The 15,847-nt window shown below is 37.9% G+C and overlaps 1 protein-coding gene across 1 annotated transcript in view; it reads right to left on the bottom strand.

Annotated features, from left to right (window-relative positions):
• Positions 1-1,071: 1,071 nt before the first annotated feature.
• ALCAM (activated leukocyte cell adhesion molecule) overlaps positions 1,072-15,847 on the bottom strand; it is a 35,907-nt gene continuing 21,131 nt past the window's right edge. Inside the window, exons 8-15 of the mRNA XM_009883712.1 lie at positions 15,496-15,608; positions 14,450-14,585; positions 14,241-14,374; positions 12,581-12,713; positions 11,801-11,839; positions 11,375-11,492; positions 4,363-4,481; positions 1,072-2,670 (exon numbers count right to left, since the gene is read on the bottom strand). Coding sequence (XP_009882014.1) covers positions 4,394-4,481; positions 11,375-11,492; positions 11,801-11,839; positions 12,581-12,713; positions 14,241-14,374; positions 14,450-14,585; positions 15,496-15,608 — 761 coding nt within the window. The 3' untranslated portion in view covers positions 1,072-2,670; positions 4,363-4,393. The remainder of the gene's footprint in view (positions 2,671-4,362; positions 4,482-11,374; positions 11,493-11,800; positions 11,840-12,580; positions 12,714-14,240; positions 14,375-14,449; positions 14,586-15,495; positions 15,609-15,847) is intronic.

Here is a 15,847-nt window from a genome sequence, read left to right as displayed (position 1 = left end):
ATGTACAAAATCGGATTTGCCAGATTAATTGCTAGGGTATGGTTTGTTTGGTTTTGTTTTTTTTTTAACCAGGTCACAAGCAGAGACCTGCGTGATGAACTTCTGGAAGGTTTCATGTGCCAACCGGGCACGTGCTTTTCTCAGAGTGCTTATACTCTCTAGGTCATGACCCTCTGGTCCACAAGAAAGCCCACACACCCACACCGACCCCCCGGGGCTTCCGTGGGACTTTTCGTCCCAGCCAGACTGCACAGAGGCTCGTTTGCAGGACGAGAGTCAGCAGCGGCGTGAGCTCCAGGTAAGTGCCCTCCCTCGTGTTCACACGTGTTCTCGTAAACGGAGATTTCAGACAAGCCAGTGAAGACATACTTCAGTTTTATTGTTGTTTAGGCATGGATAGAAACATTAATTCTTTTGCGCTCTTGGTTCTTGAAAGGTGCCTACAGTGAAGGCGGAGCAGTGAAAAACCTGGCTCCCAGGATTGACGATTTAAAGTGCATAGGAGATCTGGCAGAATCCCCAAAGGCGAGGAGTTGTTTTTATTCCTTTTTCGTAGCTGTGGAAGTTAAAGGACTTTTTTTTTTTTTCTTCTCCTCTCCCCTGTGTTCCCCAGACAGTGGTATGAAAATTTTCAGCCCTTCCCTATGCTTTCCCTTATGATCTTTGGAGGCTTCTTCTCTGTATTTAAGAACTATTTGTAGTGTTATAAACAAAGACAGGTGATGTTTGCACACTCCTTCACAGGACTCTTACAACTTTTCCTGTTTAGAGTCACGCCCACTGCGCTGTGTTTTTTTTTTTTTAAAAAAACGTGTATCACTTGGCAGTGTTCTCGCACCAAAAGAAAAAGATATATTTGTATATAAAGTAACTTTTTTTGTGTGTTCACGTTTTATTTTGGAAAAACAGGTGTTTAAAAATTTTAGAATTTTTTTAACAAAATTCTAAAAAGAAAAAAATCACAATATTTACAGAGATAACAGAATGGCTTAGCCATGCAAAAGAAATTACTTTGGTTTTTCCCCCATTTTACTTTGGTTTAAATATTGACCAAGATTATAATTTTTTTTCTTTTTGCCAAATAAAACAGTAACAAATCAAAGTTTAGAGGCATATACCAGGATTTCCCTCTAATATTTTATACAGCATAGAGTTTATAGGACATCTTATGTATTTAATCCATGCCAATGCACTACAGGAAGCTTTTATTAAGACATCAGTCACTACTGCCCAGACATTTAACATTTTACAAATTTACAAGAAACAGTGTTTTCTTCCCCCTAAATAATGCAAAAGTGGCAAAATACATTTCCTAACGTCCGTCTTTTTCTTTTATTTAGTTATTTATTTTTGCCTACCAGTCTATAAAAACTTACTTTTTCCCTGGATATTTGTAAATGGAAACCTGATGTTCTGCTTACCCTACTGTTCCTCTCCATCAAAGCTGCCAGTTACTTTCTTCCAGAAACTAACCTTCCACATAAGATTAAACTTCTCTCCCTTAAGTCCAACTTTCTGTTGGCCATTTACGCTAAAACGTTTTCTTATCAGTACCATTCTAAAAATTCCCTCCAGCATAAAACATGTTTATAAAGTTACAAACTTGAATGTAACTAAAGATACATAGACATTTCATTGTTACAATTATATGTACTGTTTGATAAATTAGGTACCAGTTAAAAACACTAAAATTATCTCAAGGTGCATTCAATATCTGTAGCATAGTTAACAAAAACACACAAAAAATATATATATATTCTATTTTTGTGGAAAAACAAATGCAGCTTTGATATGACCACTGTTTAAAAAAAGTTTCCAATTCTGACTGGTATCTTTTTGAAATGAAAAAAAGGTACAGTACTTTAAGGCAGTGGATAACATAAAGGAATCAAAATTAATCCAGAATTCCAGTTCCTTATTCTAATTCTAACATGAAAGTCGACTGATAAAATATCAATAAGATGTGTGTCTTGCCCTAGAAGAAAAGGATTATTAGCCACCGTCTGTACATAGGCTAGGAATTTCTCCTTGTGTTCCTTGCTCAATACCCAGACTTCTCCGTGGAAACTCTTTATTGCCTTTCTGGCTGCTTAGCGCTGCGTGGTTTTTTAAATGTTCGCTTTTATTAACAATTTAGTTTATTCTTGTCACAGCTGTCACCCTTCCTCTCTACTGCGATTTCAAAGAATGAAAAAGGAGTTTGACATTTTCCTTTAAGACAATCTTACATTCTAGGTACTTGCTACAAAGCAGAGGCTTCACTGATAACAATCAGAATTAGACATGTACCTGCTCAGAGGGTGTCATAAAAACAATTGAAATAAAACCATTACACTATACATCAGATTAACAGCAACTCCCAGAACAAAGCCTTACAGTGTATAAAAATAGCTACGTAAAAAATTTACATAAAGGCAAACAAAAAGAAATCTTCAGTGCAGACATTTACAAAAAAATATTTCAAACAGAACACAACATGGTGACCTATTATCATGGCTGTTGCCAAAATTAGTTTGTGGGTTTTTTTCAGCTTGAGATAATTGTGTCTAAAATCCTTTGAAAACTTGGTAGTATGATCTGTTTAATACTTGAACCATGAATAGCTGTCACTTCTTTGTATATGTTTAAATACAATCCACGTTCATGCTTCAATTGGTCTATATGTATTCTCTGAAAGTAGGAAAGATAAAGCCAGTTAAACATTTTTAAATATGTTAACCAACATAACTATTCAGTGTCTAACCTTCAAATAAGCAGCTACAGGAATAGTACTTTCTTCTGCTGTTCAATGACAAGAATACTTTCTTTCACGATAAGAATAGCTGTTGCAATATTGTTCTCGATAAATGCAGTAAGTTTACCTGGTAAGTAATGCACTTATGGATAAGCTCTCCTTTATGTAGGTCTACTGATCTGAAGAAATAGTATAATTAAGAGTAAAAGATTGTGCTGAGGGCACACGATGTTATTTGAACCCCCAAGTTCAATAAATACTCCCAGCTAACTTCAGCTCCATCTGATCACCTCAATACTGCAATGTTGCAGAAGGTACCAGGTGCAGAAAAAAACCCCCAAAACAAAACAGGCCCTAACCGAAAAGATTATAGAATTTTCCCACAGAACTGCAGTAGAAACACTGGGTGTTTATACTGCAACTTTTTCAAGATCCAAATTTATTTTCCACTTTTAAATCATTCACAGGGCTCGATTTTGTTATTCCCAATTCCCTCTTTCAAACTAGTAAACCAGTGATATTGCTACCAAAGTGCATACAGCAATGCTCCGTTTCTTTATAACTATATAATCATTCTACTTAGTGAATTCTGAATATTTAGTGCAAAAATAGTGCCTTGTACTTCAAAATTTCAGACAACGCTAACATATTGAAACTATTGAGGAGAGCTGTCTTTACTTAAATAAGAAACTTTTAAAATCAAAGTATGAAATATGATAATTCCACTCACAACGCACCATCACTGAACACTTACTATTCTCGTTTTGAAGAACACAAGAAACCTCAGCGTGGTTAGCTGGTTTCCGCACTGTTGTGCTACCACAGTGTGAATTTAAAATGGCCTCAGTTGGTCAGAAAAATGGCCAAATCCCTTATTTTGGCTACTAAGGGGAGAGATACAACAGTGGCATATATATATGCAGCAGCGGTGTATATATATGTGAACACCGGGTGGTGCTGTTGGTGCTTTGTAGTGCTCCTGTAATTCCTGACAGAACTTCTGCATCTACCCAATTATTTGTATGGAGTTTATTTCATGTGGACCCTCGTTGGGGAAACTTTCATACCTGTTGCATTGTTACTAACTGAATACACAGTTTCTCTTCCCAGGATAAAATCGATAATAGCATGAGTATGAGAAATTTTGAGCAAAAGAATCATTTTGTTCTAGGGAAAGATTCATGCCTCTTACAGTGATGATGATTAAAACTGACCAAAGACTTAGTAACTATTGCTCTCAGTAAGGGAAGAAGGTTCCTGTGAACATTTAAAATCATAACTCAAAACCTTCTAGACTATACCTAAACATTCTCTTCATACATATACATACACACACACGTAATACCACAGTGATATATTAGACAAATTTGTATTTTAATTTCCCCAGGTACGTGGATTAAAATAAAGCCAGGTTATGTCTAAACGTCAGGCTTCTTTAATCTGTGTGTATGCAGGTATGAATTCTTAACTGGCCAGGGGCTGAGTCTGTCTGCCCCAATAGCACGCCACTCAAAACCACTCCACTGCCTAACCTCGGAAAGCGGAGCAACAGATCCCAAGCTCCCACTGTGATGGCGAGGGAGAAACGGTGGACAGAGATGTGAAACGCTGCAATATGAAATGCTTACCTGGAATGATGACTGACACTTTTTTTTCCTCTTAAGTTTCAGATTTATGATTGTTTTCTTCTAGTTTTTTGTTTTCTTCTATATTTCCAAGATCTTTGTCTACGTGTTTTGATGCTGTCCTATAATGAAAAAACAAGGTCACTTTTGCACATCTACAGCATTTTGTTCCATCCTCACGTTAATGACGCCATCTCCTCCCCTATCAGTGCTACATAAAACTCTTACAGTTCTGTTCCGAGTTGAGCAATAGGCTTGCATATGTCTGTAGAGACCAACAGCACCAGTCCCCCACCGGCATTAGTACCGCAGGAAGGATTGCGGTAGGGCTGTGGATGTGTGTTTTACTTGAGGAATTCAGAATTTTTCTGAGCTAGCAGCAGACATTTAGTAAGGCTAAACCAGTTGTGCAGATCCGTGTTTCTTGGCGAATTAACTGTGTAGCTTGTTTCAAGTAAACAAGAGTTTGCTTTAAGGCGTACTAAAATGTTACAAGTGTGGCTAAGATGTCTTGATCAACATAACAATCTTTCGTGTACTTGTAGTAATTGACTTTCAGAGCCCGTCCCAAACGGAAGCTCTTTAACTGTAAAGAAATTAATGAAAATTCCAGCAACACCAAAAAAACCCCACCTTTCTCTGGCTTCCAGATCTGCGCTGGCTATGACTGACAAGCTTTGGGTGAAGAAGAGATTGTGTAAACGTTTGCGGGAAGGGTAGGGGGTGGGGGTGGGAAAGAGGTATGCCTCATTTAAAATAGCAGGTCTTCCTTAATGCAAGTAGTGGAGATGAATTAATGAGTTAAGTGCTTAGTTTAGCTTAGCACAATAAAACCACTAAGCCATTCATTTAACGTGTGAGAAGCCTCACTGTCTGCCAAGGTGAAAGATTCCTGCAGTGCTGCGATAACATTTTGAAGGCCACAATTTTTAAAATGTAAATAGGCAAATGTGTTTGAGTGGGACAAAGTAAATCCCTTGTGTCAAAGCAGATTATCGTATACGCGTTTTCTCTATGGATAATTTGTTTCCCCTACAGAAAAGTAATGTCTGTTGTGACGGACTCATGCATATGCTCACCCTTGCTTCAGGGTAAAGACCCGCAGTGACACTGACTTGCAAAATACAATGAAGACACAGGTTAGTGAGATAGTGGGACATGTCACGCTGACACCATGCAGGTATGTACCTCCCAAAACCGTGTCTGAATTTTGGCTAGTGGAGTGTTTCTGTGCACATCCTCCATCTGAGCAGTGGCTAAGCATGATGTGTGCCCTGAGCCGAAGCAGCCCTCAACAGCACTGTGAAGACAGGCCAGTTCGGTCCTTGTCTGGGAAGAGCTTCTGATGGGGATGAGCTTCCCTCATCCTCAACGCACCTCATCTTCGACACCCCTGGGAGGGTGGCTGAAATGCTGCTCTCTGGGCTGGGGAGCAGCCTGTGAGGTGGAGGGCTGGGGGGACAACATGGGATTCTGGGCCCAAAATCCCACCGATTGCACTGAATGGAACCATTCTAAAATCTTTTGGGGGTTAGAGTAGATTATTTCCCGAGTGGCTGTAAGTTTTAATGCTTCAAAGCTGCATTTACCATATGCGGCTGGTTTTAGACTGCCTCCGTTATATTTGTGTGGCTGACGGGAAGATGTCTGTGACAAAATCCCACTTACTTCTGCTTATCGCAGGCAAATTTAATTTTTAAAATACTGAGATTATATCACAAAGTAACTTGCTCTTCAGTGGTAAATTTGCAGCAACTGGTATTCAAAACCTGAAACACGTGATGTGCACAGAAGGCAAGATGCAACGGGGAAGGAAATTCAACGCTTAGGGAGAGATTGACCTTCTGTGGTCTTAATAACCTTTCACAAATCTCTTTAATCCTAGTAAAAAAGAAATGAACCCCCAAACAAACAAATCCCTTAAAAATTAAAAACCTTTCTTTTTTAAATTAAAAAAAAAATATGTTTGTTTTAGGTAGAGCACGGCATTTGGCTCGTCATGTGGCTAACGAGTCTCTTCCATAAATAAGTCTTACAAAATTGGAGACAGTAGGGAAAGGTTTTTTTAACAGCTGAAAGAATCTGGACTCGAGCAATTACCTGAGCTGAAATGAGTTGGAGGTGAGAAAGCAGGATCATGCACGTCTGCCCTCGTCTAACCGCTTACGTCTGCTCTTGGAGACAAGAGAGTGGACTGGATAGGCTATTGGCATGGCTCAGTGTGATCCTTTTTTTTTTTTGGCCTCTTATCAGAAGTGTTTTACAGTGCCCAAAGCAGACTGGATTTTACATGACCCGACACTTAACAGTGGAGGGAACTGGAACTAGCATTACTGGTCTTTGATTAGGTTAAAATTGTTCAGCGACTAAACTGACTCTCAGACTGGGAGATTCTGCAATGCGGTCAGGTTTTGATTTTTAAAGTGTTCAGTTTTAGTTCTGCATTCAGTGAAACTGTTCCCCTCACTAAATGTCACCTCTGTTTTCCTAAAGCCAGAACGGGTGAAAATGGGAGATTTAAAAGGCAGCACTCTATGACTTACAAAGAGGCAGGCAATCCAGAACTCGTTTGGAGGATGGTATATATTGCTTGCTTGAAACGAGAGCAGCAGTAGTTTTTCATGCTTGCCAATCAGATGGATTTAGATTGTCAGTGCCCGAGACTGAAATACAGCAGTTTAATTCTGGTGGTCCGGTGATCTTGCTGACTGACTTTCTCTTCTTTTTTTTTTTTTTTTCTTTGGTTCTCCAAATACTGGTATCTATAAGCAGATTCACCACCTCAGCAAAAGCGATACTGCTGCCTTTTTTAGTGGTATCTAAATCAGTGTCATTAAGGGACAGAAGAGTAATTTTGCACTGAGTTGCAGCAGTGTGACCCACTGGCAGTGCTCTGCCAATGGCAGAGGAACGGGCGACCCTGGCACAGCACCAATCCTCAGGGCTCGACAGACGTGGCCTGGGTTTGTAACAGAGAAATGGCTCAAAACATGGTTTCCATCGCTTCCTGAGGTGACCTGTGGCACAGGACAAACGGTCTTTTGCCAGCTTAGCATTCAACAACAGTTGCTCCTTACTTTTTTTTTTGTGCACTAACTCCTGTCGGCTCCTCCATTTGCAACTCAAGAGCCGCTTCCTGATGATAGCTGAGCAGCTGGACAACTCTGGATAGAAATATTCCTGAGGAATTGCCAAAAAGGGCAAGACAGCCCACTTTGCCCAGGCCATCTCACACACTTTAACATGATCTACAGCTCCACAAACAAAGCCCACACCTCAGCATAGATACGAGTTTACTTCTGTCTCTCAACTGTTTTTTTTTTTTTAAATTCATTTGTAAAACATGGATCATTCTGAGCTCTTGCTAAAATTATGACTCATATTTTACATTTATCTATGCTTGCTCTTCAGCAAAATAATTATCCTCGGGGAATCCTAATCAAAATCCCTCGGTAAGTAAAGTGAGGTTTTTAGTTTTTCTTTGGAGAGAGTGTGTGTGTGCTGAGGGGCTGTTATTTTCACGGATTTTATTTAGACACTGTTTAAAGCATTGTTTTTAATATAAAGACCATTTTCCATCTCAAGTATTTTGCCTGCTGTAAATACAGACTGCATACAGATGACCCAGAAACTGTTGTTGAATTTTAATTCCTGATTTCTTTTAATCTCACAAATCTAGACCTCACCCTCAACACTCTTTAAGGAAGAAAATCTGCAGTGCTCTTTGTCCTTGTTACCCAAGCTTGCGATAATGACAGGTAAGAGAATACACATCAGTGTAGTTCTGGGTGCTAATGGTCTAATACGTCCAAATCTGGATTATCTGCAATCTCTTTCTGTTTACCCCAATCTTGCCTTCTGCTTCCTCCAATTATTTTCAAATGTTCATCAGTAGGAAAAATGGCAGAGATGTTAGAAAAATATTCCAGTCATCAAGAAACGAGTGACCATTTTTTAATTTGTGCCACTTTTATGGGTTTGTGACATGAACTGACACTTTCAGAGATGTTTGTGTCTGCCTTTTCTCTGGAAGGGAATTGCATGCAAACCAACATAAATGCTGAGTTTTGTTCAAAACATACGGCAAGTTTCCTACGTATTTGGCCTGCCACATTTGGATTCATATGCTAGTTTCCTATAAAGTATCAAAAAAGCAGAATTGTTATGCTTCAAGTGTTCCGAGACACTAGTAAGTCTCTTGATTACTCTGATCTAAGAATAATTTCAAGAGTTTGGTGTGCTGGGAGTATGAAAAATCTTCAGACTGCTGCTGTGCTTCAATTTGCCCAGCTGAATTTTCCCTCACTGCATTTAAAACCACTTCAACCTTGATCCAGCCTCACGGGACTTGAGATTTGTGCATCTCCAAACCCAAGGAGCAAAAATGGGACAAAGGTCCAATCCACACGCAAAACTTTCATGCCCAGAGAACAGTTATACAAGGTGCTGGGTGCATTATTTTCTTTGTAAACCTTTAATGTGTGCTGTGCTCTGCTGTTCCTGGCAAGGTGAAAATTTCATGTATGAAGGATTTACTGACGATGAAATCACCTGAAATCCTAGAAATCACTTGACTGGGGTCTGACAGAAAAATTTTAGAAAGATTCTGAAGTGCTAAGTTATATTCTGTTCTGTGCAAATTAGTTTAAAATATCCTCTTTGGAAAAAGGAGAAATCGGTAGAAAACAAGTCTTTGGCCTTCTGCTCAGATGAAGGAGAAACATAGCATGCTGGGGTAGGTAGCCTCAACTCTTTATTCAAGAGGGGGCTGGTTGCAGGATGTGGAATACAGATGAGTCCCTGATTTATGGGATAATATTCATAGTGAAAAGAATATGTGGCAATAATCAGCTTTTGCATCAAGTGGAGCTGAGGCAGTGAATAACTATATAAGTGATTTATTGTGAATATATTCCAAGGCTACAAGTATAATTTCTGCTTAGTGTGGATGACAAGACAATAGAAGATTATACAAACCACAACACCAATAAAAAAAAGTAATGTTTTTCTTGCCTCGGCAGACTTGGAAAGTTCTGTGCTGCTGCCTTCTCAGACTTTCCTTTGGCGTCACTTTGGGGATAGAGATTAGGTGAGTTACTGTTCAAGGGTGGGTTCAAAAAATAACTACTAACACTGTCGGCCTGTATGGAGATGGAGGGGTTGTGAGTAGACACATGTTGTGTCTAAAGGTGTAAAGTGCTTTTTGCAAGGTCTACTTTGATTCCTAGGCTATAACTCATGCGGAAAACTTTGTCAGAATAGGTACTGACACTCTGCTTGCTCTTGCAAGTACGGTGTGCAGAAAGCAGGGAGGATAACAACACATCAACTTAAATATATGCTGAGAACAGGGGATTGTCAGTGAAGATGCATCAATTAAGGGTTTCAGAGGCCAGCAACCATGTATCAAATCGGAAGACTATTATTTAACTGTAAAGGGATTTTTATTTTCTTCCCGGTGAACCTGTCTAATCAATTCTAGCTCTAATTTTTACTCTAAGTTTGTAGAAGAGAAGTTGAGCATGAAGAAAAGTAGTGTTGTCCATTTAGAATATGCTGTATCCTATTTTTGAAGCTGAAAAAGTTATCTGAAGTCATAAACTCATCTCAGCAAAGGACACGCTGTCTTCTAAGATTCGTTAGGTCTCCCTGCACTACATAATGTTACAAGAAAAGATATGTCACCTTGTCTGCCCTCCTTATACCCAAACTACCTCTTCCAAAAAACCAAACCAATGAATCACAGTTTCATGATCCCACATTTTCACATTCAAAAAGAAAGACAAAAGAAAATTATTCTAGACGTTACACTAGTAGAAAAGTGTGGGAGGATGAGCTCAGCATTATTAGTACTACCAAAAGATGCATAAGGTTTGCAAAAAATATATTTTTTTTCCTGTATAGTATCTAAATGTGGTTCTGTGCTTGGGTAATTTATAAAAATTCTTTATTTGATAAAATTCCAAAACCTGCTCAGTTATGGCTGGAGTAAAATCCTTATGCATTATCCAAAAAGGAACATTTGCAAGCAGACAGAGAATTCCTTGTTGTACTTTCACATCAATGAAAACACATTTGTTGATAGTAAAATCCCACTGGTATATTTTAGATCTCGTTTGATTTAATTTTAATGAAAGGTCCTAGAAAGAACAACTGAACTTTAAGATTGCTTCTATACCTGTACTGATTTGTGCATGTTATGCATAACTACTTTAATCTTCCCTGTTAAGGAGCAGCTCTAAGGCACGCTTCAGAGAGCAAGCCTGCCCTCAGTTCTCCCTGGAGACAAATACATGGGGACAAGGCCAAATGGCATACAGTCGTGGCCATCTTTAAAAGGATGGAGAAACATGGTTACTTCTTGAGATCACCCAGTTTATTTTGTGAAGTGAGCCTGCGTGATAATAAAGAAACTTGAAAGCGAGCAGGGCTCACTGGCAAATCCTGTTCTATGCCTAGGATGGTGAAAACATACTGATTTGGATGATGGCTTCTAGTTTTTCAGCAACACAAGGTCTATCTTTACCAATTTTATTTCAGAGATCTCAAAGTATATACGAACAAATGAATTAAGGATCTCTCTTCTCCCTGAGATGGACTTATTCTGTAATGTATTGCATTTTTAAAGCAAATGAGCTATCCAACTTCTAAATGAAGACAGTTTCTTGTATCAGTAAAGCCACACAGAGATAACATCCCACAATTAAGTAGCAGGTACTATATTTAAATGCAAGAATCGGCACAGACTTGGCTGTCAGGAAGCAGAACCTCATTACAGGTCATGATCTATGAAAAGTCTTGGAGTCCCACCTCCAGGAAACGCGTCCTATCAAGGATTAGCACAAGCTGATCAGAGGTATGAGGTTTCGTTTCTCTATTAAATGCAACTACTGTAACAACTTTTCCCCACTCAGACTACTGGAATGCTGCAGGAAGGAAAACAGGTAAACATACATTTCCGCTTATGATGATTATTCTTTTTCAATTGAGTATCAAGTTTTCCATAAATTCTTACTTTGATTTCTTCACATAGAGCCAGTAGACAACACCTGCAACCAGAGCAGCCAGCAGCAGACCGACTACAATCCCCACTATTAGCTTTGCTTGGTCATTAACCTTTTCGCTATTGTCATCTGAAGTAAAGAAGAAAAGTTAATGAGGTAACCTATGATAAAGTAAAGCATTACACCATTTCTAAAGAATTTCCATCAGAAGCAAGAAAAGGGGTCAGAAAGTAAAAATTAAACAAAAAAAAGTAGACATTGTTCTTAAAAATACATTTAAAGCTTCAGGAAAGCCACATTCTTAGTCAATCATGGCAGCAACTATTGCAAATCAAGTCCAACTTTGAAGGACTGCGGAAATTGTTCAGTGACGCTACATAGGTCTTGACCTGAGACAATCAACAGAAATTGTTATGGAGATAGAAAACCATACCTACCATTTCTATCCTCTGGCTCATCATATTCTGGAATACTTACTGAAATGAAAAATGTTGAAATTAAATTAAAGACAAAATGTGTTATACCGGAACATCACCTTTAATTGCCTATTTACAGCAATGACAGAAACACTGAAATTTAATGCAGTTTGCCAAACAACAAGGTATTTAATTTTATCTTTAAGCAGAAGTCTTTCCTTTGTAAGTATAACATATCTAACTGAAGAATCTTATTCAAAACCTGTAATATTAATCTCAGAAATATTTCTGAGTGAATATTGCTGTGCTATCCTTACACAAATTGTAGCTTCTCACCACCTTTCATCATTGAAAAATGACATTTAATTAAAGCCCAGCATGGCTGATTTGTGTTCTGAATCAAGTCATACCAGTCCTAATAAACTGGAATTTGGGGACTAAAAGACTATGCCAATTTAGTAATAAATAAATACTTTTGTCTTTGTAAATAATGTATTATTTTACAATATTTTAGTACTATTATGTTATATTATTTTGAAATAATATTTGCAAAAGTATCGCACACATGAGATACCTAGCGAAGAAAGTCATGAAGACTAAGTGACTTTGAACAGAAAGTTATCAATAAATTTTATGTACTACTAATCCAGACTGCATTTACAATTGCTTGACTTAAGACAAAAAGGTTAAATATCTTAGTATCAACATTAATCTGCAGACCTACTCTTCACATGAGTGTGAAGTGCGGGTAGTTTATGTGAAACTACAACTTTAAGGAAGTGGTCTTTAGAAGACACTCACTAGCAGAGACATTCAGGGAGGTCACAGTCCTTTCTAGCTGGTTTTCTGCAATGCAAGTTAAAGTCACATTTTCCTCGGGAGCAATTACAATTTTACTGGAAAATTTTCCATTAACATATTTGGTCTCCTCTGTCTGAAAAGTAAAAAATGAAGATTAGTGCCCTTGAAAAACGTGAAAAACAATACAGGCATTACCTGTATTACACATTGAAAATGTTCAGAGGGAAATAACTTTCAACTAATATTTCAGTTTCCCAAACAGTAACAATAGAAATAATGCATTATTTTATTAAATGGTAATGTGAATATTTGCAAGAAAACGCTTTGGCCAAGATATCCAGTTATAGCTACATTTTGTATAGTGTGCACTGTAAGCCCACTGATAAAGAGGCATTTTTTAGAAGGTTAACGACAACCTGTATTTGCTTTTGTTTCTTTCAACTATTTAAAAAATATTCCAAGTGACAAAATTCTTAAAGAAAATCCCAAAAGAAACTTCTAAATTCTTATTTATTTCCATCTTGTTTTTCATTTACGTCTTTATAAGGAAAATAATCACTATAAGTTTTCCACTTTCTGGCATTCCAAGCTGTTTCCACACTCAGCATTATTTTGCCAAGCTACATTTATTTCGACGTACCTGCAGTATCTGTACTGTAATAGTGAGTGAAGTCGTTCCTTAAATTTGCTGTACATCATTCTTAGATTAATACAATGTCCAGAAAAAATTATTTTCAATCATTTATATAGCTTCAAGAAAATTCCTACCCTATAACTTCAAGTAAATGGCCAAATTTTGACAGCTATACATAATTTCTGTAGGATTAAAGCAAAACCTAATGGAGTAATGAAATCTACAGGAGCGCTGTACATTGTACTTCCAGTCTCTGATTGCTTGTATAGATGTCTCATTTATTTTCCCTGCTAAGGCAAAATGGGGCAATGCTTTGCATGTGACTTGGTAATCAATATGAAAATACTTCAATTTGCTTATTTTCCAGGTATTCTTCCCACTGCATATGGGTACTCCTTATTTCTCCCCCAAGATGACTGCATGATGGTTTTGTTTCCAGTCAGAAACAACAAATATAACCATACAAAAACAACTGTAAAAATTAGGATAAAAACTGCAGAGCCCATAAGGAACTGTATTGATGGTATTTTCTGACTTGTACTTGCCATATTTCATTACATTTCACCCAGCTAATGGCTACATCAAGAACCCATTTGCTTTCTAATGTAAGTTCTATGGTTCCATCGTTATTTGTAAATTCTTTACGCAAGGGCAAAATTACCACAATACCCAGATAAAATGACTAAGTACCGTTACTTAATAATGCATATTTCATTTGTAACCTTTTCTTTTTCCTTCCAGCTTCAGCTTGTAGCCAGTGGATCATCTGTGCCTTCCCGTGCTCTATTCAAAAGACCTTCTCATCAGAAATCATCCATGTAAGTACCGTGCAGCTACAGCTACCACTTAACCTTCTCTTAGATAAATGAAATAGACTTAGTTTCTTCAGTCTCACTGCCTGGAAAATGTTACTTGATTTTAAATCGCACCTCCTATGCACTAACTTGATTTTAAATCGCACCTCCTATGCTTTTAGTGAATAAAGTAATATTCTTTTAGTGAATAAAGTAATAAGAAGATACTTGCTTTATTGATGATGCTTCCACTACCAGTAACTGTCCATTGCACTGCTGGTTTGGGGAAACCTTCCACATGGCAGACAATTGTTTTAGACATTTTATTTGTGTTGGTTTTCTTTGTCATTTTGATTTGAGGTTTTCCTACAAGAACAATATTACAGTTAACCATTTTGTTTGAAAAGGACAATTAATAATCCTAACTATCTGCTCCCTTACCTTCCACAATAAGTTTAAGCGTCTTTCTTTTCTGTAACCCTTCAACCTCCTGTAGAGTAGTTGCGCAGATGTAGTTTCCAGCATCTTGATACTGAAGACTTGAAAATGATGGACTTGTTTGCATTCTGGTATTGTCCTGATAAAGTAAGGAGTTGATCTCTGAATTCTAACTCAGAATACATTAACCTCTAAATTACAAATGTGAACACTATCAACAGAATTTTTCACATGCTTTGGCACAGTAGAGCCTCACTCTTAAAGTGTTCCCCCATTAATAACTACATTTGAATAGCTGACAGCAACATAACAGCATGAAAAGTGGAAACTACTGGAGGTTTATAAAAGCCACCTCCCTTCTTCTTGAAAGACTGCACTTTCAAATCAAGGGCATAGAGGCGTTCAATTGTTAGTTCTGAGCTTTTCTAGTGGGCTAGACAAAAACAGGAGTGGTACAAGCTGTTTGAGACACAGACAACTCTCTTCTAGGCACCAGGCTTATGAGATCAACATATGCTACCGAACAACCATCAGGTATCATTAATTTTAGTTTCCGGCAGTATAGGTTTAATTTATACCCACCATCTATGATAGCTACCTTTTTCACCAGCCACTGAACACCAGTTGCTAACATCCCATCTCTCAGCCTGCCTTGCCCTTTTATTATGTTTATTGGAACCCAGACCAAGCTGGCGTCTGAGAAAACGATTAATGAATCCAAATTCCTCCAAATGGGCTTTCCTTCTTAGAGTGATCTTTGATTCTCAAAGGGCCTTGTATAAACCATTTCAAAAAAGTTACATTTGTTTTGCAGTAGGCATTACTTCTCTCCATTTGAAAACTGAGCCGATAATTACGCTAACTGATTTTCAGTCATCAGCTTGAGTCAGTAGCTCTCATTTTAGTACTATGTGTAAGACTCATTTTAACAATATTCTTGAAAAAGCCCAATGAATGTCACCCTTCCTTCCTTCCAAAACACTGAAGTAGCAGCAGTAATATGAAGAGGCGAACACCCAGATGAAGTGTGAAGTAGATTAATCACTGACCTTTATCCAAAACACAGTTGCATTTCTACTTGAGGAAATAGTGCATGACACAGGCAGGGCCTCTCCGATCTGTTTTGTGACTTCTCCGCTAGGAGTAAGCTGCAAATCCAAATCTGGGGTAGAAAGAACATTTGTCAAATGTTCATCTCAGAATGCCTGGCCGATTTCAAAGGCTTGCCAAGGAAAGAAAATGTGACTAATTGCACTCATTAAATTCAAGATTTCAGTTCTTCAATAAATATCTAAATCCATTTTACAAGTAAGAGAGCAGAGAGAATTATTCAAAAACAGGCACTGCAGAACATTCATGTTTTTACTGTAATTACAGGCTAAAAGGAAAAGCAAAAATTCA

The sequence above is a fragment of the Charadrius vociferus genome, unplaced genomic scaffold, assembly GCF_000708025.1.
Source record: "Charadrius vociferus isolate BGI_N301 unplaced genomic scaffold, ASM70802v2 scaffold554, whole genome shotgun sequence".
Taxonomy (NCBI): Eukaryota; Metazoa; Chordata; class Aves; order Charadriiformes; family Charadriidae; genus Charadrius; species Charadrius vociferus.
The sequence above is the reverse complement of the archived record's forward strand: the minus strand, read 5'-3'. Positions and strand labels throughout refer to the sequence as shown.